Below are 23,614 nucleotides of genomic sequence, written 5' to 3'. Positions count from 1 at the left end.
CGGCCCTGCATAGTTGAGAGGGAGCAGCCTGGGCCCCAACAGAGAGTGGGCCCCTCTGATGGTCCAGGGTCCCATGTCTGTGACATGCCGGCGGCCCTGCACAGCCACATGGCAGAGGAGCTCGACTGGAAACAGGACCGGGGGCAAGTGAGTGAGGCTTGTTGCCAGCTTTCCCAATCCCCATATTAAAAATATTTCTAATGTGTGTGTGTGTATGATGTAAATGTCTGTGTATGTCAGTATTTATGACTGTGTATATATATTTATGTCCGTTTTATATGTGTTTTTAAGAATTTTTTTCAAATATGTATGCATATCTGTATGTGTAGGAATTTGTGTATGTGTGTGTCTACGTATTGTATGTGCGCATATCTGTGTACCATGTGCATGCATGTGTGTATGTGTGTGCATATCTGCGTACCATGTGCATGTGCATGTCTGTGTACTGTGTGCATGTCTGCGTACTGTGTGTGTGCATGCATGTCTGCGTACTGTGTGCATGTCTGCATACTGTGTGTGTGTGCATGTCTGCCTACTGTGTGTGTGAGTGCATGTCTGCATATATGAAGGAAGAGGGGGCAGGCTGGGCCCTGTGTTGTATACCTATATTTCACTGCCGTATCTGTGCATCATGAATCGTGTATGTGTTAAAGGCATACGTGTATGTGCCCACTGAGACTCTTTCACCCGGGGCCCATGAAAACCTGGAGCTGGCCCTGATCAGGCACATGGCAGCAAAGCACCCAACTTTGTGGGCCGAACCCCAGGGTCCAGGAACAGTGTCTGCGGGTGACACCACTGCTTCTTCCGCTGTTGTGCCTGCAAGCCAATCCCCTGTCCATAGTGCATGCGAAGATGACTACTGCCCTGCACCTGTCATTGCACACTCTCAACTAGCAACATCAGCAAGCACGTCCTTGTCCCAGCGCAGCGTTCAGTTGTACATACCCCAGTCCTCGGAGCGCAAACGCAAATACGCAGCCAACACCCCACAGGCCACATTACTAAATTCCCACATTTCGCGACTGATTGCGCTCGAAATGTTGCCTTTTAGGCTCGTGGAGACAGAAGCTTTCCGCAACCTGATGGCGGCAGCCATTCCTCGGTACTCGGTCCCCAGCCGCCACTATTTCTCCCGATGTGCCATCCCTGCATTACACAAGCATGTGTCCCACAACATTAGCCGTGCCCTCAACAATGCAGTTACTGGGAAAGTCCACCTAACCACGGACACATGGACAAGTGCTTGTGGGCAAGGACGGTACATCTCACTGACGGCACACTGGGTTAATATAGTGGAAGCCGGGACCCAGTCGGACCTTGGGATGGAACACATCCTCCCAACGCCGAGGATTGTGGGCCCTAGGTCAATCAGGGTTGCCCTCACAGACTACAGCTCCTGCACCTCATCCTCCTCAGCCTTCTCCTCCTCTTCAGCCTCCATCTCCGAAATGACCACATCAGTCACAAGCTGGAAGCACTGAAGCACTGCCTCAGCCAAGCGGCAACAGGCTGTGCTGAAGCTAATATGCTTAGGTGACAAACAGCACAATGCTGAAGAGTTGTGTACAGCTCTGAAAGAGCAGACAGATCTGTGGCTGACACCGCTGAACCTACAGCCAGGCATGTACTTGTGTGACAATGGCCGGAACCTGGTGGCGGCTCTGAAGCGAGCTCAAACATGAACCATTCCAGGCCCATGTGCTTAACCTCGTGGTTCAGCGATTTCTCATAACCTACCCGGAGCTGCCGGATCTGCTTGTCAAAGTACGCTGCCTGTGTGCCCATTTTAGAAAGTCACCTACAGCTTCCGCCACCCTTGTTGTGTTTCAGCAGCATTTGCAGCTTCTAGCTCACCGACTGGTGTTTGATGTCCCCACGCATTGGAACTCCACACTGCAGATGTTGGGAAGGATTTGTGAGCAGAACAGGGCAGTTGTTGACTACCAGCATCAACAAGGCCGTCGGTATTCAGTTCAGACTCCGCACATAACACTTAGGAGTGGACATGAATGTCAGACATATGTACCATCCTCCAAAACTTTGAGGACTCCACCAAGACGGTGAGCGTCGATGACGCCATAATTAGTGTCACCATCCCGCTTCTCTGTCTTTTGAAACGATCTCTGCTCACAATCAAAGTGGATGCATTGCAGGCGGAGCATGATGAGATGGAGAAAGGAACCATACAGGGTGATTACACACAGCTCAGCCTCATCTCATCCCAACGTGGATTGGGTGACAATGAGGAAGAGGAGGAGGAGAAAGAACAGGATCTAGTTTCATGCGCTATAGACGGTGCTACCTGCACAACTGTCATACCGTTTGTTCAGCGTGGATGGCCTGAGGACAGGGAGGAGGCGGAGGAGAGCATGGTCAGTCATCCTCTTGGTGAGGACACGGAAGTCTTGCCTGTTAGCAGTCTGGCATGCATGGCTGAGTTTATGTTACACTACTTTTCCCATGACCCTCACATTCTCAAAATTTTGGGTGACCGTCATCACTGATTGGTGACACTTCTAGACCCACATAACAAGGAAAACTTTCTATGTCTTATTCCTAATGCAGACAGGTCTACAACAATGGGGCAGTACCAGAAGGCCCTTGTTGCGGAACTATTAAAAAATTCCCATCTGAAAACGGCGGCAGAGGTCACAGTTTGTTGGACAACCAAGGAGTACAGGCGAGAGAGACACAACTCCAATCCAGCAGAGGCAGGGGAACACTGTCAAAGTTCTGGGAGAGTTTTCTCAGCCCCTCCCATCGCACAGGCCCTGAGATGCAGGGTACTCAAAGGGAGTGAAAAGTTTGGGAAGATGCTGAGGGAGTACCTTGCCAACCATACCAACGTCCTCCGTGATTCCTCTGTGCTTTATAATTATTGGGAATCCAAGCTTGACACGTGGAATCTACTGGTTCTCTACGCCTAGGAGGTCCAGGCCTACCCTGCCGCTAGCTTTTTTTCAGAGCGGGTTTTTAGTGCCGCTGGTGGAATTATAACTGATAAGCGCATCCGCCTGTCAACTGAAAATGCTGATAGTCTGACTCTTATAAAAATGAACAAGGGTTGGATTGGGCCAGACTTCTCAACAGCATTGAATGATAGCAGTGTAACATAAACTCAAATCCAGTGCTTTTTTTGGGAGGTGTATTCCCATGCTCCTTTTCACACCCACACATGGGTATACACTTCCTGATTTTGGCTATTTGCTCTTGTCCTCCTCCTTCTCCTCATTCTCATCTTCCACCACCATATCACCAGGGTGACTGTGGTCCGTGATACAACACCCACATAGTTTTTTTAAAGGTTATTTATGATGCGCTTAAAAAAAAATTTTTATACAGTATGTTCATGTATACCCCCCAGGGGTAAAAGTTTGTCAGCCCATACACTTAGTGCATGGGCATTACAAGTATAGGAGACCCGCTCCTTTCTAATGGGAACATTTTTTTATGAGGCCCTCCTCCACGTCTTTTCCTAGGGGCATTGGAGTGCCTCCCAATTTTTGGCATCCCTTTCATTCACTGCATAGGCCAACACTATGGGAGACCCACTTCCTAATAATGGGAACATTGTTTTCAGGAGGCCCTCTGACCTCCACGTCTCTTCCAAGCGGCATTGGAGTGCCTCCAAATTTTTGGCAACCCTTGCATTCACTGCATAGGCCAACACTATGGGAGACCCACTTCCTAATAATGGGAACATTTTTTCATGAGGCCCTCTACGTCTCTTCCAAGGGACATTTAAGTGCCTCCCAATTTTTGGCAGCCCTTGCATTCACTGCATAGGCAAACAGTATAGGAGACCCACTTCCTAATAATGGGAACATTGTTTTCAGGAGGCCCTCCTCTAAGTCTCTTCAAAGGGGTATTGGGGTGTGTCCAAATTTTCAAAGGGGTATTGGGGTGCGTCCAAATTTTGGGCAGCCCTGCCACTCACTGCATACGCAATAACACTCTTTAGTAATGAGAACAACAAAGCATTGCCGGCTGTTGACTCTCTAAGAATAGTGAGGGCCAACTGCTGGCCCTTTAAGAATAGTAAAGGCTACCTGATGGCCCTACAAAAATAGGCTTTGTGACTTTCAGAGTCCCCCCTTCATAAATGAAACAGGATTTGTCTGATGATGTGTCACACACCACATGGCCAGATAAGGTTGTAAAATGTTAAAATGACATTTCCCGGTGAATGCATTTGTCATGGTTGAAAGCAATGCAAAAGTACAAAAATGCATCAAAAACGCTACGTGTGAACATAGCACAAGGTGTGGAGGAGTATTTTTGCTTTTGGTTATTTATTTTGCCTTATATACAAGTCATTACCCTGGAAAGGATGTTCCTTAACATATTTCCCAGGAAAATCCATTTTGGTTTCGTTTTTGTATGTTTTATTGTGAGTCCGTAAAAGTGGCGTAATACCTCTGACAACATTGTTCCAAGCAGTGACCTGGGAGTCAGAAATGCTTCCAGGGGTCTTCCCATGCTGTTCCCATGTCATTGGAGCACTGTTCCCATCGATTTGGGCAATTTTTAGGCCCTCTGCAGACCGCCGGGGGGAGCCACCTGAAAAATGCTCGAGTTTCCTATAGACTTACATTGGGCTCGTTGCTCGGGTTGAGCACCCGAGTATTCCAATGTGCTCGACCCGAGCAACGAGCACCCCAGCATTTTAGTGCTCGCCCATCACTAGTACTATTACTATTCACTTATTACAGGGTATTTGCTCATTTTATTTTTATCTTAGGTGTTGTCTGTTAAATGGCAACAGTGTGAATGAACACTTCTGCATTGCACTTATACCAACATATGCTTCGGCACATTATTTTTGTTTTGTTACAGCTCTATTATGTAAAGATCAGGCAATGACAAGGAGCTTTGTATTATAACTTACTACAGCAAAATATTCCTTTCTCTATCATTCAGACTCGTCTGCTTCTCTCTCTGCCTCCTGGACTCCTCACTCACTGTGAATTCACTGCTAAAATCTGTCTTATTAGATGCATACTAATGATTACTTATTACTGATGATTACTGATTATTAACTTACTGAAAGATACGTTTACAGCTGCTGCTAGTAGAAGTGTATGGATGGGAAAGGATGAAGAAGTAGCTTTAGAGAAAAGGACAGAGATATGCTTCTGTTTTTATTAAGTGCTCTACTATGTCAGCCTAGTGCTGGATTCACAGTACTAATACTCAAAATGGCTGTACAATGTCCTCTTGCTTCTTCTGAGAGTGTGCTACAGAGAGGGGAACAGAGGTTACCATATTTTTTGGATTATCAGACGCACTTTTCCCCCCAAATTGGAGGAAAATGGGGGTGCATCTTATATTCCGCTTCCTGGGGGGCGGCTGCAGTGGAGCGGGGTCACAGGAGGCAGGGTCGCTGCTGCAGGAGGCCGGCGGCAGAAGGGGGGCTCTCGGGAGCTGAGATTTCAATTTGCACATGCGCCGCCTCTGATGGCCATTTTCCCAAAGCCCACCACAATAATAAATTAATGGGAAAATGTGGGGACTCTGCTCAACCCCAACATTTTCTGACAGCCCAGGGTCGGGACACCCCATCCTCCCAGGCCGAGGCCCGCAGCATTGCCCTACTCCTGCCACCGCCAGCTTCCTGCAGCAGTGACCCAGCCGCCTGTGTGACCCCTCTCCACTGCAGCCACCCACTCCCACCCCCCCCCCCCCGGGTAAGCTACAATAAAATCAGACTACAAGACGCACCATTTTATTAAAAAATCTATGTTTTTCCTATTTTCCTCCCCTTGGGGTGGATCGTATGATCTGGTGCATCTAATAGTCTGCAAAATACGATACGTCACTTTGTGTGTGCTGTGTATGGGAGACATCATAGCTGCTTGTCTTTGGAGCTGAACTTAAATGGAACCTGACAGCTGATACATACTGGCTGATTCACGGGCAGCATTTATCAGACACTGGCTGTGTGATGTCAGCCCGGTATGTTTGACTCTTAAATGCTGTAGCTTTTCAGAGAAAAACATACTTTAACTGCAGCTAGGGACCACCCTCTGCCAGTTACTCGAAGGTCTCCCAAGGGGAGCAGGTGAGGAGAAGCTATCGGGGCCAGCATATCTGATGAGTCTCCTGGCTTGCTCCCCAGTGGCTTTTAAAGTTAGCTTTTTTCTGAAATACTGCAGCGTTTCAGAGTCAAACATACCTGGCTGCAATTATACAGCCAGTGTCTGATAGCTGCTGCCTGTGGATCGTGCAGCATATATCAGCTGTCAGGTTCACTTTAAGGACAAATGACAATAAGTGATGGAGTGGAGCCGACACACAGGAGGACTGCTGATAAATAAGGAAAAAGTTATTCTCATGTACACCCACTTTTAGCCACTTATCCTAAAATCTTTTTTCTTCCAAGGGCCATTTGGATATTTATACCATCCTTTGGGGGCTCTACAAATTGTGCGCTAACTCCACCCACAAAGTACGTCCTGACACTGGCACTGACGTCAGAACGTAATCTTTCATTGTATGCGCCTCAGCGCTCAGTAGTGCTCACAGAGCAAGGAGAACTTAATGGTCCGGCGGCCGTCAAAATACAGCTGCTGGCCAAAGCACTGCAGTCCCCAGGAATCTGCCCAGGGGCCCAATAAAAGGTCATTGAGGGCCGTAAACGGCCTGCGGTCCTGAGGTTCCCCAACCCTGTTCAAAAATATCACCAGAAATAAAAGTTTCACTTTAACAAATATGTTCACTATGTAAGCCTGATATAATAAATTCATATCTTCTGATAATATGTTAACCCTTATGTGAAAGAGAGCTAACAGAAAAAGACACAGGATGCAAGAAAATACAATATGCCATTTTGTTTGTTACGAATGTCACAATGAAACAAAATAAGACAAGTGAAAAAACAAGCCCACATTCACAATCTTTCTAAAATTCTGTACTTTATTTAATGTTTTGATCAGAATAAATCACAACCAGACTTTGTACTTTACATGTATTTTATTAGTCCTACAAATTGCATCATCTCACTTTGTCTCTTATATAGTATGCTATAAAATGTTTTCCTAGAAAGATGTGCTGCAGAAGAAACCAGCACAATTATAACTTCAACACAAATATACCTTCAATATGCTTTTCTGGCAGGTTATTAAAATGCAATTAAATCTAAGATAAACTGAGATTATATGGGGGAAATCTGATGAAAGTTAACATAACCATAAATTTATATTTATTTACCAGAAGGAATAAACGGTAGAAATGCATATTTTGCAATGACTTATATACAGTTGTGATGAGCGAGTATGTTCTGTTAACCCTTTCGGCGAACATGCTCGGGTGCTCGCCGAGTATTTTCAACGTGCTCGGGCGTTATGTTTTAGTTACTCCGTGCTCATGATTTGCGACTGTTTGACAGCTTTAATACATGTGAGGAATGCCTAAGAAACAGGCATTCCTCACATGTATTAAATCTGTCAAACAGTCGCAAATCATGAGCACAGCATGACTGAAACATAACGCCTGAGCACGCTGAAGATACTCGGAAAACACCCGATCATGCTCGTAAATCTCGAGTAACGAGCATGCTTGCTCATCACTAATATACAGCTCTAATACTTATATACTATAGGGAGTTTTATGAAGCTAGAACATTTTCTTTTTATTAGGTTTCCATTAGCTAATCACAGGGTGTCTTGCTACTGTGACACCCTGAGGACAGGTGCAGAGTATAGAGTAACTCAGCAGCAAGTGTTAAATCTCTGCAGCATCACAATAGGGTAAAATAATAATTATTCAGTTTATGTTGAAATCAATAAGCTGTCTATGTAATGCATAGAATTGTTGGGTCCTCTAGAGTGAGTAATGCTTTTTCTAATCACTCTCCACTCTGGGTAAGAGACCCAATTAACGAGGGCAGCATTTATTATTGTTTTTTTAAACCAGACAACCCTGTTAGTCAAGTCATCCATCTCAACATTGCAACATTAAAATGTTGCAAAAAATTAAAGAAGCACCCCCATCAAAATTTGTATCCTCTTAATATATTACAATTGCTCATTTTCCCTTCTTCCCAACTAATTCTTCTCGTTTCCATTAGGTCTATGACATTATGTGATTAAAAACAGACTAGCAGAATCCTTCTAAGCTCTATGTAGAAACAGGAGGTCAATTTTCCCTGAATGAGTCATAAGAAACTGCAACAGTCCCTGGTAGGAGGGAGGAGCTGGGTCAGGGGTTGAAGACCGGCATGACATCCTGTTTCTACATAGAACAAAGAAAAGAGATCTGTGGGTAGAAAGGCAAAATTTCCAATTGTAAGTACACAGTGCTATACAATATGATGATTGCAATATTTATATAGTAAGAGGATAAAAACTTTAATGGGAGTGCTTCTTTAAGGACATTGTGAAACACAGAATTTCTTTAGAAATGAAAAAGGAAAAATGATTACAATAAACAATCTCAAAAGGTATTTCCTTAAAATCATAAGTCTTATTTCATGTTATTTCCAGAATAACCATCTACACAAGCAATATTAACATTTGTGCTCATTTATATGGTACTATACATCCACGGTCCATTAGTAAAATATAGGCAGTTCCCATTTTCTTATGATTGACCTCTGATTTTTGTTAGACCCTGTTCACACTGCGTTTCTGCAGTGTATCCTCACGTTCGATCTGAATCCTTCTAAAAATGGGAGTCAGACAGAACTCAACAGAGCCATAGGCTCCTATGACAAACAAAATTCACATGAGTTCCATTTTTCCTATTTAATGTAAGTGTCTGTCATTTTAGACAGGTAGAGAAACGTTGCTGACTATCATCTAAAAAAAGGATTCAGATTACCCCCTGGATGCACTGCAGAAACGCAGTGTGAACAGGACCTTAAGCAAGGTACATGGCAGAAAATATGGGCTTCACATTTTTATATCCATTTTGTTTTTAGTTGTTTGTTTGTTTTACATTTTTTCTTATATAAATTTATGCTCTATCATTGAAACATTTATAAAATGAAAATAGGAAAACTGAAACATCCCCATTAGGGTTAGGTCAGATTTATAAAGCGCATTTACAGTTTGGTTGCCACCCCATTTTTTTCTAGGACCAGAATTGTATCCAAATAAGAGGGAAAATATATTCCTTCTCCCATATTTTGTATCCAATCACAGTTTTAGCAAAAATAAAAAAAACATTTTGCTTTATATATTAATGTAATATTTATGTACTCTTAACACCAAGACACAGCCTTAAGTTAAACTAGAAAAACATTAATCATCAAGCACAATGGTGGATACTGTTGTACTATTAACCTCACTAGTAATAGAGGCTGATGTCGCTGGAGCACTTTTGTCATTAGTGGCAGCTTTGCCACCAACAATTTCTTCAGTGTTTCTCTCTGGTTTTATTAGAATGATATATCCTTTAGGGACATAAATACATCCAAGTAAACCAAAGCTTGATGCCAAAATGGCAAATATTTCAACCGCTACTTTGAATTTTCCTCTTGTGCTCAGATAAGCTGGAACAAAGGATATCCAAACAATGAAGAAGACCAGCATGCCAAATGTGATAAATTTAGCCTCATTGAAATTGTCCGGAAGTTTTCGAGCTACAAAAGCAGTTATAAAGCACAGTATAGCCAGGAAGACATCAAACCCAAACATGGAGCACAAGAATTCAATGGAACCTTCATTGCATTCAAGAATTATCTTGATATTTTGGGACTCCATGTTTTTGTATACCCAAGGAGGCATTGAAATTAGGTAAGCAGTACATATCCCAACTTCAATTATTAAGCCAGTGATGGCAACAATTTTCTGATGCAAAGGCTTGAAGTCTATTGGTTTAGGTTTCTCAGCCATTTTTGATTTGGCAGCTCTCTTTGCTAGCATCAAAACAATTGTTTTACCAAGTATGCAGGAAAGGCACAAAGAAAACCCTAAGGCTAATGTAGTTTGTCGTGCCATACATGACCATTCCTCTGGTTTCCCAACAAAAATAATTGAAGTCATGAAAGTACAGACCAGTGAAACTTGAATAAGAAAACTCAAGCTGCGGTCATTTGCCTTGACCAGGGCAGTTTCTCTATACATGATGTAAATAATAGTAAAGGCAATAACTAAGGAAGCACCGAAAACAGCAAGAAATATCAGCGTTATCCCTAAAGCTTCATCAGTAGCAAGAAATTCCACTTCTTTTAGCACACACTCATTCCTGTAGGCATTAGACCAGTAGTCCGATGAACATGATATACATTCTCTTGCATCTGAAAAACAGCCAGAGTAAAGAGTAAAACAATTGCATTCTAAAACATAGCTGGATCATATCCTTTTCCATTACTCTCATCTGACAAATAGACCAAAAAGCCTGTAATTTATAATTTAATACATAAATACTTTGTCAAGTAACTTTAAAGTAAAACTACTTTTTTCGGGCACATTTTATCCATTAATTGGAGTAGAGGCAACAGGCGTGGAGGAATATATTTCTATGATTTGTATTTTTGCTACTTGTTTTTGGTAGCGCCTGCTAGAAGAACCGCAAAAAGTAAAAGGGAAGAATTCTGATCCATTTTATAGTGAATGCACAGTTAAACATGGCAGTTAGACAGGGCAGGAGACAGGTAATCTATGTAAGATATTCTAACAAACATGCTTCTTGCTCAATTGTGACTCAAAATGTATGTATTTTCCTTATCTCCATACTTCATCTACAGTCATGGCCGAAAGTGTTGGCAACCTTGAAAGTGTTCCAGAAAATGAAGTATTATTGCAATTACACATGTTTTGTTATACACATGTTTATTTCCTATGTGTGTATTGAAACAATACAAATAAACAGAGAAAAAAAGGCAAATTGGACATAATTTCACAGAAATACCCCAAAATGGGCTGGACAAAATTGTTGACCCCTTTGCCCACATTTTTGAAAACAACTTTGTTTCAAGCATGAGATGCTCATTCAAACTCAACTGTGGCGAGTAACAGGTGTGGGCAGTATGAAAGCTTTCATGCTCTACATTTCTGTAAAATTCCAAACCTTCCACTACCACCATACAACGCACAAAACACTTGCGCAAATCACTGAATCACCGGCTCATTCTCTTCATACTCTTTATTTTTGTCACTGGCATATCTCCCTTAACCCTGGCCCTCCTTCCACTGGTAAATATAATTCTTCCTGCTTCAGATAGAAACCTTTCTAATCTTATTAATATTCAATGCATACCTTCTCCTGTCTCCCTTATTGTTAGCATTCCTCAAGGTTCAGAACTGGGCACCCTCCTTTTTTAAAAATACACTGCCCCTATTGGACAAAGAATCAACAGATTTGGTTTACAGTATGATGATGACACCCAATTATACACATCTCCTGAATAGGGCTGAACAAACCCGAACTGTAAAGTTCGGGGTTCGAACCGGAACCCCAAACATGGACTTTTAACAGGATGTCGCTTTGTTGTTCAGGTTCGGATGCCTAATAAAGTTTGTTTAAAGGCTGCAGCGCAGCCAATCAACAAGCTTTTAGGCTGTGGGCACTTCTAGTGCCATCACAGCCATGCCAAATATTGGCATAGATGTGATTGGCTGGCGCACCACGTGTAAATGCTGGATCACGAGTACCGCCACCATTCTGTTCTGATTAGTTTAGGGAGAGGATGCAGCTGGAGTGAGGGACAGAATTAGGCTGGGCACTCTGCAAAACAGCCATTGTGTGTACTCTGTACATGTCTCAGTGGGAGTACTGTGCCAAAAAGCCACTGTGTGAACTCTGTACCCATATTTCTGGAACAAAGGGGAAACTAAGCAGCAAAAAAAAAAAAGATCAATATGGTCCATAATTATGCGAAAAAATAGAAATCTTTATTAAATTCATAAAATGCATACAGAAAATGGAGAGGGCGCACATGACAGACATAAATGGAATAAAATGCGCAAAGATGGCATCCACTGTGGAAACAACTACTCTATATAATTGCAGGTACTAATGCAACCATAATCAAAATTAGAGTCACAACGGTGGTCTACAAGAAATGCACAGGGGCCTCCTTGAGAAAGGCTTGCACCAAAACGTGCGTCAGGGTGACACGCTCCACGTGAAACATTTGCGATGGCTGCCACTTATTACAGGTAATGAGCATGGGTTATGATTATAACAAGTGAAATGGCTATAATACATTGCCTGTTATATATACTGAATATATATTTATACTGCTGACATCACATATGGTGTGCATTTCTTGTAGACCACCTTTGTGACTCTGATTTTGATTATGGTTGCATTAGTACCTGAAATTATATAGAGTAGTTGGTTCCACAGTGGATGCCGTCTTTGCGCATTTTATTCCATTTACAGTATGTCTGTCATGTGCACCCTCGCCGTATTCTGTATGCATTTTATGAATTTAATAAAGATTTCTTCTTTTCACATAATTATGGACCATGTTGATCGTATTTTTTTTTTGCTGTTTAGCTTCCCCTTTGTGTAGTGTTTTGACCACTTGTCTCTTTACATGGGTCCATTATTTAGCAGTATTATGGATATTATTTATTTGTATATATATATTGGTTAAATACTGCTTTTTTCCAATAGCCATTTACATATTTCTGAGAATACTGTGCCAAAAAGCTGCTGAGTGTATTCTGCACCCATATCTATGGAAGTATTGTGCCAAAAAAACAGCGTGTACTTTGCACCCATATCTGTGTGAGTACTGTGCCTTTAAGCCTCTGTGTGTACTCTGCAACCCCGCCTGTGGGAATACTGTGCTTTTAAGCCTCTGTGTGTACTCTGCGCCCCCGCCTGTCAGAGTACTGTTCCAAAAAGCTTGTGTGTACTCTGCAGCCTGTATGAATAGTGTGCCTAAAAAACAAATCTACTCTGCAGCCGTGTCTCGGCCATTTGTAGGCCAAAAAAAATTAATTTTACTCTACCGCTGTGTCTATACGAGTATTGTGGCAAAAAAATAATTATACTTTGCAGCCATCTCTTTGCCGTTTGTAGGCCAAACAAATAATTTTACTGTAGCGCTGTGTCTCTATGAGTAGTGTGCCTAAAAAATAAATCTACACTGCAGCCGTCTCTTTGCCATTTGTGTGGCACAAAAATAAATTTACTCTACCACTGTGTCTGTATGAGTAGTGTGCCAAAAAAACACTTAAAAAAATGAGGAGAGCATCAAATAGGAGACGTGGGCGTGGCCTTGGTGGTGCTGGTGTAGCTGCTGCTGGTGGTGGTAGTGTAGCTGCTGCAAGGAGAGGACATGGTCGTTTTGTTCCTGCTATGTGCCCAAATACAACACCTTTCTCTGGTGCATGTAGGCAACAGGACGTTATGCGTCATTTCGTAGGGCCAAATACGACTACACAAATGGTGAGGCCAGAACATGTTAAGACAGTGTTACATTGGATGGCTGACAGTGGCTCCAGTTCCTTCGCATTATCTTCCACCCAGTCCACAGCAGAAAGTGCAGAGTTGGCACCTGCGGACCATTGCATCTGGCTTTCACCTCACTCCCCTTGCAAATCAGCCAAGCAGTCTGAGTCCCAAGTCATGCAGCAGTCACTTCTGCTTTTTGATGACCCACTGGCTGTGGTTCCATTGACCATCCACCTGTCCCTGCCCTACAAGTGGAAGATATTAAGTGCAGTGATGCCCAACCACTTGTTCAGTTGAGGATGAGTACGTCGGAGGGTTAGTGCACACGGTCAGCAGGCCACGGCAGCACATCTCTGATGATGACAAAACACAGGTGCCAACTGCTGCAACTTTCTGCAGTGTGCAGACCAGCAAGGAGGGCAGGGGTGAGGAGTGGATGGAAGATGATGCGGGGGATGTCCTAGACCCCACATGGAACGAAGGTCATCCTAGTGACATGCGTAATTCGGTGGAAGAGATGGAGGCCATGCTGCCCCAGCAGCACAGCAATAGAGGGAGCAGGGTGTAAAGGCACAAAGTCCGGTGCCTTGCTAGTACATCGACTGCTACTGTCCACCACGCCGCTGAAATGAGCACACCGAAGCAAGTTCAAAAGAGATCCCTGGCATGGCATTTCTTCAGGGAATGTCCTGACGACTAGTGACAGGTGGTTTGTACGCTGTGCTGTCAGAGTCTTAAGCGAGGCATAAATCTTCTGAACCTGAGCACCACCTGCATGACGAGGCATTTGAATTCCAAGCACGGGGGGCAGTGGAGTACACATTTAAAAAACTTTAACAGATCTGAGCCTCCTCCTGCTCCCTCTTCTCCTGTGGTCTCGGCCTCTCCCTCCCACTCATGATCAAAAGGGCCACCTGCCTCCCTGCAAAGAGAGAATGTGGCAGCACCACCACCAGAGTCACCGAGCATCTCCACACCATCCCATGGAAGTGCTCAGCTTTCCATACCCCAAACCCTCGAGAGAAAGAAGAGTTACTCCCTTACCCACCCATGAGCCTTGGCCCTGAATGACAGCATTTCCAAATTCCTGGCCTTTGAAATGCTGCTATTCTGGCTGTTTGAGATGGATTGTTTAAAAAACTGATGGCGGTGGCTGTCACACAGTATGTTCTTACCTGTCGCCACTACTTTTCCAGGCGGGCCATCCCCGCCCTGCACATACATGTTGTGCACAAAATAAGGTGTACACTGCGCAACGCCATCAGTGACAAGGTCCATATAACCACCAATACGTGGACCAGTAAACACAGCCAAGGCGGTTACATCTCCCTAAATGCCCACTGGGTAAATATAGTGGCGGCTGTGACAGAGGCAAAAGGCGTTCTAGCCCATGACCTACTACCACTTAGGATTGCTGGATGTTTCTCTATCCAGGTTGCCTCCTCCTCCTACTCCGTTTTTTCCACTGCTTCCTCATCAGGTCGCAGTAAGACCTGCATCACCAACTTCAGCACAGCCAGGGGGAAATGACAACAGTTTGTTTTTGAACTCCTCTGTTTGGGGGACAAATCCCACACTGCGCAGGAGCTGTGGATGGGGATCAAACAGCAGACAGATGAGTGGTTGGTGCCGGTGAACCTCAAGCCCGGCCTAGTGGTGTGAGATAACGGGCGAAATCTCAAAGCAGCTCTGGGCCTAGCCAGTTTGATGCACATCCCTTGCCTGACACATGTGCTGACCTTGGTGGTGCAGAGTTTCCTGAAACACTATCCACTTATGTCAGAGCTGCTGCTGAAAGGAGCGGGCAGTGTTTGCATACTTTCGGCGTCCTTACCCTGCTGCTGCTCGCCTGTCTGTGCTGCAGCGTCACTTCTGCCTTCCCGCTCACTGGCTTATATGTGATGTACCAACAAGATGGAACTCCACCTTGCATATGCTGGAGAGACTGTGCGAGCAGCAAAAAGCAATAGTGGAGTTTCAGCTGCAGCATGCACGGGTGTGTCACTCTGCAGAACAACACCACTTCACCAGCAATGAGTGGGCCTCCAATGCGGGACATATGTGCTGTGTTGCATTGCTTTGAATACTCCACCAATACGGCCAGCGTTGATGATGCCATCATCAGCATTATTATACCATTTATATGCCTGCTGGAAAAAACAATTCAGGCGATGATGGATGATGTGGTGGCACGGGAAGAATAGCAGGAGGAGCAGGACCAATTTACATTGTTATCAGGACTGTCATTCACACATGGCTCAGAGGGTGAGTTACTGTCCCAACAGTGGCCAGGTACCCAACTGTACAGCCAGGGGACAGTTTGGGAGGATGATGAGAAAGAGGAGAAGGAGCATAAACCTTAATTTGAATTGCCACCCTGTAATACAGTGAAACAGTCAATAGTGAAAAAGCATATTGATGCTGGACTCATCATGTGTATTTTGTTGCTAAAATGCGAATATAGATGGGTGACACTTAAAAAAAACAAAGCCGGCACATCTGTGAATAAATTTTAAATCAATCCTTCTTTATTGATTCCTCCATTAAAAAGTTACTTGTGTTGCTTCATCATGAATGCCTCTTACGCATTTCTGGTGGTAACCCCACCCTCAGTCGTAGAGATCTACCCTATAGAGATCATAGACCCCATCTCTATGACTAAGGGCGGGCTACTGCCGGAAATACATAAGATCATAGAGATGGGGTCTATGATCTCTATGGGGTCTTAAATCTCTATGACTAAGTGTGGAGTTACCACCAGAAACGCATAACAGGCATTCATGATGAAACAACACAAGTAAGTTTTTAATTGAGGAATCAATAAAGAAGAGTCAGTTTTAAATTTACTCACGGATGTGCCAGCTTTGTTTTTTTATCTTTTATCTAATACAGCAAAACCTCTCCAAAAGGCAATACCATCTCTTTGCCTCAAGTAAGACAACTCTTTTAATTCTAACAATAAAATACATAACAATTCAGAAAATATTTTACCTGTTTCGTTGGTAATTTCTCCATCTGCACATGAAATACAATCAAAGCAGCAAACCGGTTCTCCCTGTCTTATGCCTTTTCTTGTACCTGGAACACAACTTTTACTGCAAACTGATACTGGAGACTGGAGTGAATGAGAAAAACATTTGAATGAACTTTACTAAGCATGTCATGAGGAAATACTAAAAGTTATGCCATTTTATAATTTAGTTTTATTGATATTTGAATCCGCAGCTTTTTACTTACGTATTGCAGATAAAACCTACTCCCCTGCTGCTGTAAAAAGACTTACCTAAATATATGTTTCCATAAATGGTGTAAAAACTTTTAATGCTGCTCCATAAAATTCTGCTTTCATTGATTCATTATAAGTGTTTAGCCAACTAGGGATAACTTTGAAGAAGTTTGTAGACCATCCACAATAGTGCGTTATTTAACATGCAGTCATGAGAAAAAGTGAAAATGTACACCCTCTTTTAATTCTATAGTTTTATTTATTAGTACAAACACTACTCAACAATAAATTTGCAACACCAAGAAAAAAATGTGAAATTATGGAAATTAAAGGATTGATAGACATGTTAATTTTATGCAAATGAGGGAAAAAAAATGAAAAATACTTTTCAAAACATCTCAATTTATTCATTTTTGAGTATGAACGCCACACACAGAAATGCACACACATGCACACCTTGGTTGTTATCAGTGAGATCATTACTGGTTGTCTGAGGAATGTTCTGCCATGCTGAATGTACTTGGACAAGCAAATCATTAGTATCCACTGCTGGTAGCTCGCTTTCCAATTGCGGATGAATGATGTCACAGATTTGTGCGATGGGAGATAAGTCCGAAAAAGCTGCAATATATTGTAACATGTTTAGGCCGCGCAGGCAACTCAAAGTAGCGTGAGCAACGGGGGGATCAGGGAGTTGAGAATGTTGAGAAAGTAATAGGTGGTAATAGGTGGTTTCACATCACTGTTATGAGAGGACCATATTGTTTGTGACAAAGGGGGTTTGCGGAGTCTGTTACATTTTTTTAGGCACGTTTAACTTCAAAACAATTGTATCTCCTATCAATCAAATGTTTGTTAATGCATGTATAAAATTGCGAGGGGTGGAGAAAATTTGAAGCCCATCGGGGCTCCAAGGACCTAGAGAGAGAACTGAGAATTAAACATAAAGAAATTATGACATAATAGATATTGTAAAGCCATGAGAATAAATTGTTTTAGACCAATTGTATAATTTCTATACCTATCCAAATGATGTTTGATGGCAATAATGGCTAGGTTGTGGGGGATTGTGAAGTATAAGTTAGCTACATCACTTGTTATAAAACCTCTTGAAGCTCATCAAGAGAATGCCAAGAGTGTGCAAAGCAATCATCAAAGCAAAAGGTGGCTACTTTTAAGAACCTAGAATATAAGACATATTTTCAGTTGTTTCACACTTTTTTGTTAAGTATATAATTCCACATGTGTTAATTCATAGTTTGATGCCTTCAGTGTGAATGTACAATTTTCATAGTCATGAAAATACAGAAAAATCTTTAAATGAGAAGGTGTGTCCAAACTTTTGGTCTGTACTTTAAACACGTGGTCAAAATTGTTGGTACCCCTCGTTTAATGAAAGAAAAACCCACAATGGTCACAGAAATAACTTGAATCTGACAAAAGTAATAATAAATTAAAAATCTTTGAAACTGAACAAATGAAAGTCAGACATTGCTTTTCAACCCTGCTTCCACAGAATTTTTTAAAATATTAAACTCATGAAATAGACCTGGACAGAAATGATGGTGCCCCTGAAAATAATGTGACAAAAGGGACATGTTAAATCAAGTTGTGTCCACTAATTAGCATCACCGGTGTCTACAATCTTGTAATCAGTCAGTGGGCCTGTATATAGGGCTTCAGATACTCACTGTGCTGTTTGGTGACATGGTGTGTACCACACTCAACATGGACCAGAGGAAGCAAAGGAAAGAGTTGTCTCAGGAGATTAGAAAGAAAATTATAGACAAGCATGTTAAAGGTAAAAGTTATAAGACCATCTCCAAGCAGCTTGATGTTCCTGTGACTACAGTTGCACATAATCAGAAATTTAAGATCCATTGGACTGTAGCCAAACTCCCTGGACGTGGCCGCAGGAGGAAAATTGATGACAAATCAAACAGGCGGATAATACAAATGGTAACAAAAGAGCCCAGAAAAACTTCTAAAGAGATTAAAGGTGAACTTCAAGCTAAAGGAACATCAGTGTAAGATCGCACCATCCGTCGTTGTTTGATCCAAAGTGGACTTCATGGGAGACGACCAAGGAGAACACCATTGTTGAAAAAAATCATAAAAAAGCCAGACTGGAATTTCCCAAACTACAAACTACATGTTGACAAGCCACAAAGCTTCTGTGAGAATGTCCTATGGACAGATGAAACAAAAATGGAAGTTTTTGGCAAGGCACATCAGCTCTATGTTCACAGATTGAAAAATGAAGCATATCAAGTAAGAACACTGTCCCTACTGTGAAACATGGAGGAGGCTCTGTTATCTGGCATAGGGTATCTTGAATCTGTGCAGGGTACAATGAAATCTCAAGACTATAAAGGGATTCTAGAGAGAAATGAGCTGCCCAGTGTCAGAAAGCTTGGTCTCAGTCGCAGGTCATAGGTCTTGCAACAGGATAATGACCCAAAACACACAGCTAAAAACACCCAAGAATGGCTAAGAGGAAAACATTGGACTATTCTGAAGTCTCATTGACAGTTACAAGAATCGTTTGATTGCAGTGATTGCCTCAAAAGGTTGTTCAACAAAATATTAAGTTAAGAAGAACCATCATTTCTGTCCAGGCCTATTTCATGAGTTTAATTTTTTTTTTTAATTCTGTGGAAGCAGGGTTGAAAAGCAATGTCTGACTTTCATTTGTTCATTTTCATAGATTTTTAATTTATTATTACTTTTATAAGATTCAAGTTATTTCTTTGATCATTGTGGGTTTTTCTTTCATTAAACGAAGGGCACCAACAATTTTGACCACGTGTGTAGTGGGATCTGACAAGAGTAGCCTATAGGTAGCAGTATCCCCAAGAATATCCATAGCCAATTTAATGTACAATGATGTATCTAATACGGTAATACATCCCCCTTGTCCAATTGGCGTATCATTAGATCTGGATTTCCTTGCAGATCTTTGATGCTTTCAGTTCCAATGAGCTGATGTTACTATAGGAATGTTCTTTTTTTGTCTGGTTGTGGAGGGATCTTAGGTGGTTTTAAATTTTTCTGTTTTTAAACTGGCTAAATAAACTTTTTGATTTTTTACTTAGTTGCTGTGCCGAATCTGGATATTGCCCTATTTTCTTCTACTACGGCCGGTACCACCCAGCGGAATTTTCTTCACCTCATCTGAGATCAGCTAATGTGCGTGATGGTTCCCTGATCCTCCCTCTCCAATCTTTCCTGTGAAGCAGTGAGCTCCGCATATCGCTATGACTCTGTGTCTGCATTTATGTATTTAGACTATGATGTCCCCTTTATGGCGTTGCCCACATTATCCCTCAATAGGGACCAAAGGCAGGAATGGAGCAATGAAGTCTGGAATGGAGGTAGCAATCAGTCCCCTTTTTGTTTTGCATGCAATTATAGCCGGAGTTTGGTCATTGGTCATCAATTACAAAGGGAGCTGCCAGTGATCTCAAGTGTATTCAGCATGGCAGAACATACCTCAGACAACCATTAATAACATCACTGATAACAAGCCACAGTGTATAAGTGCATGTATTTGTGCACAAGTATTTTGTTACCATATCTATCCATCCTGTGATTTTCATAATTTTACAACTTTTCCTTTTTTGGTGTTGCAATCTAAATGTAGATGAGTGTAGTAAAACAAGCACAAAAACGTCTGGTCCTTGTAAAGTCTTAAAATTAGGCATAGACAGCCTTGGATGAATAGCAACACATGACAAGTTCCATCGTGTCATTCTGTATTTACCAAAAACTGGGCCAAAATGCAGAAGAACTGTGTAAAAAAATTAAGTATTGGATTAATTGGAAAATAGGATAGCAACTAGCAACCAGGTGCTGCTAATCAAATGCCCTTGATAAATTGTTCATAACCAAAAGTGACCAACTCTAAAAAAAAGAAAGAGTAGTTTTTGACAGTGTGCTGGTCTGGAGCATTTAGGTGTGTGTTACCACAATGCCAAGGAGTAGAGTCTTCAGCAAAAATAATTTTCAATCAATTTTGAGTCCATAATTTTATATGGTCAAACAGTTGGTAATTAGTGATGGGCTAGCTTGCTCTGCGCTGCTCGGGACTCGATCAAGCATCCTGGTGCTCGAGACATTCGGCACTCGATTGAGTATCCGGGTACTCGGGCGTCATGCTCGATTTCTCGCCTCACATGTTTGGCGCCTGATTTTCAGCCACGAAATATGCAGGGATTGCCATGTGGCTACTGGCATTACTGTGATTGGCCGGCCGCATAGCATTATCGGGTCTATATAAGATCTGGTGATGCCATGTTCGGCGCATTGTACCCGGAAATAGTGTAGGGAGAGTCGCTGCTGCAGAAGGGACAGTGTTTATATAGTGTTCCAGTACCTCCCGGTGCAACATTAAACCAACAGCCCTTTCTATTTTATAATACCACTCTTAGGTGCAATTAGGGTAGGATTAGCTGCTGGAGTAGAAATAGTGTATTAGAGCCATTAAAACCAGGGTTGATTGATTTACAGTCCTTTGTGCTGCTATGTTAAACCAACAGTCCTTTTCAGGCTAATTAAAATAGATTCTATTCTCTAATAATACCTCTCTTATCTACAATTCATTTAGGGTTAACTGACAGAGTAGGGAATGGCATATTACAGGCATCTACTCAGAGTTGATTCTGTTACAGACCTTGGTGCTGCCAAGTACAAGCAAAACTCCTTTCAGGGTCAATTTAATTAGGTTCTGTTCTCCAATAATACCGCTCTTATCTGCAATTTGTTTAGGGATAGCGTATTAGAGTCATTTCAGCAGAGTTAATTGCAATACAATCCTTGGTGCTGCCACGTGCAAGCAAAACTCCTTTCAGGGACAATTTAAATAATTAATAATACCACTCTTATCTACAATTTGTTTAGGGTTAGCTAACAGAATAAGGATGACATATTACAGGCATCTAATCAGGTTTGATTGCTTTACAGACCTTGGTGCTGCCACGTACAAGCAAAACTGTTTTCAAGGACAATTTAAATAGATTCTATTCTCTAATAATACCGCTCTTATCTGTAATTCAGCACAATATCCACAGAACAGAGTACATTATATCCAAGATAAGGATTCTATGCCAAACACTCTATGGGCCCAAAAAGTCATATGGACACTCCACTTCATTATAAAGTGTAACAAAGTTTACTGAAAATATACAAAGAGCATACAATAAAATAGACAAAAGTTAATACAAAAGTCATTGCTCAGTCTCAGATGTTAAATTACAACCCATTCCATAAGGTATCCAGGGTGGGAAGAAAAATGAGCAGGGAAAAAACCCTCAATCATAGGCAAGTGCCAACCCCAAACAGTAATATCACCACAGCAATATATCCTACCTAAGCTGTCACCGAAAAATCAATAGTTGTATACTATGTAACATTATCAGAATGCCATATATAAATTGTAAGGGCATAACACTAGTGTAGTATAGTGACAGAACCCATGTTACACCTGAGCCTGAGCATTGACTTTTGCATTAACTTTTGTCTATTTTAATGTATCCTCTTTGTATATTTTTAATAAATTTTGTTACACTTTGTAATGGACTGTTTACTCCATATTTTTGGGATAATGTCTTATCTGCAATTCATTTAGGATTAGCTGTCAGAGTAGGGATAGCGTATTAGAGACATTTCGGCAGGGTTGATTGCGTTACCGACCTTAGTGCTGCCAGTAGAAGCAAAGCTCCTTTCAGGGACCATTTAAATAGATTCTATTCTCTAATAATACCGCTCTTATCTGCAATTTGTTTAGGGTTAGCTTGCGGAGTAGGGATGTGTATTACAGGCATCTATTCAGGGTTGATTGCGTTACATACCTTGGTGCTGCCACTTGTAAGCAAAACTCCTATTAGGGACAATTTAAATAGATTCTATTCTCTAATAATACCGCTCTTATCTGCAATTAGTTTAGGGTTAGCTGACAGTGTAGGGATCAATATTAAAGGCATCTAGTCTGGGATTATTGCCTTACAGTCCTTGCTACTGCAACCTAACACCAACAGTCCTTAATAGGGTTATATCTATTCTATTCCGTATCAATACTGCAGTTAGCTGCATTTAGTGTAGGGTTAGGTGATAGAGGAGGGATAGTTTTGGATTAGAGGAGCAGGAAGACAAGAAAAAGAAGAAACCATGAATTGTTGACCCTTTTTGGGTGGGAAGGGGTGCATTGGAATACACCAGAAAAAAATGGAACATTTCAATTGCTTTATGTTCCGCTACTGTCATCCGGGGGGATTGAGAAGTCTGGGCCACCCCAGGCCTGTCAGCATTTTCAGTTGATAGGTGGATGTGCCTATCAGTTATTATGCCCACGGTGGCACTAAAAACTCACTCTGACAAAACGTTAGCTGCAGGGAAGGCTAGTACCTCCAAGGCGTAGAGGGACAGTTCATGTCACATGTCCAGCTTGGATACCCAATACTTGTATGGCACAGAGGAATGACAGAGGATGCTGGTATTGTCAGCTAGGTTCTCCTTCACCATCTTCAAAAACTTTTCCCTCCTTGTCAGACTACCCTGGGCATCAGACCTGGGCTCTTGGAGAGTCTAATGAAATGGTCCCAGACCTTTGATAGTGTTCCCCTGCCTCTGTTGGACCTGGTGTGTGTCTCCCTCATCTCTCCTCTTTGGGTGTCCAAGGATCTATGTCCTCTTCCGCCAGCATTGTCAGATGGGAATTTTGTACTAATTGTTCGACTAGGGCCTTCTTGTATTGCACCATTTTACTAGCCCTCTTCACTGTAGGAAGGACAGATGAAAAGTTCTCTTTGTAGCTTGGGTCAAGAAGGGTAAACAACCAGTAATTATTGTTTGTCAAAATGCATATAACACTAGGGTCACAGGAAAGGCAGCGGGACATAAAGTCAGCCATATTTGCCAGACTCCCAAAAGGCAAAACTTCCCTGTCCCCACCAGGAGGATGACTTTCCCTTTCCTCCTCCATCTCCTGCTCCTCCTCTTCAGGCCATCCACGCTGAACAGAGGTGACAAGTGAGA

At 42.2% G+C, this 23,614-nt stretch overlaps 1 protein-coding gene across 1 annotated transcript in view; it reads right to left on the bottom strand.

Annotated features, from left to right (window-relative positions):
* Nucleotides 1-7,582: 7,582 nt before the first annotated feature.
* Nucleotides 7,583-23,614, bottom strand: part of LOC141258519 (vomeronasal type-2 receptor 1-like) — a 157,635-nt gene continuing 141,603 nt past the window's right edge. Inside the window, exons 4-5 of the mRNA XM_073673505.1 lie at nucleotides 16,348-16,471; nucleotides 7,583-10,243 (exon numbers count right to left, since the gene is read on the bottom strand). Of these exons, the coding sequence (XP_073529606.1) occupies nucleotides 9,246-10,243; nucleotides 16,348-16,471 (1,122 nt within the window). The 3' untranslated portion in view covers nucleotides 7,583-9,245. The remainder of the gene's footprint in view (nucleotides 10,244-16,347; nucleotides 16,472-23,614) is intronic.

Source organism: Phyllobates terribilis, unplaced genomic scaffold, assembly GCF_046119375.1.
Source record: "Phyllobates terribilis strain yellow unplaced genomic scaffold, ASM4611937v1 Scaffold_3__8_contigs__length_932513732, whole genome shotgun sequence".
Taxonomy (NCBI): domain Eukaryota; kingdom Metazoa; phylum Chordata; class Amphibia; order Anura; family Dendrobatidae; genus Phyllobates; species Phyllobates terribilis.
The sequence above is the reverse complement of the archived record's forward strand: the minus strand, read 5'-3'. Positions and strand labels throughout refer to the sequence as shown.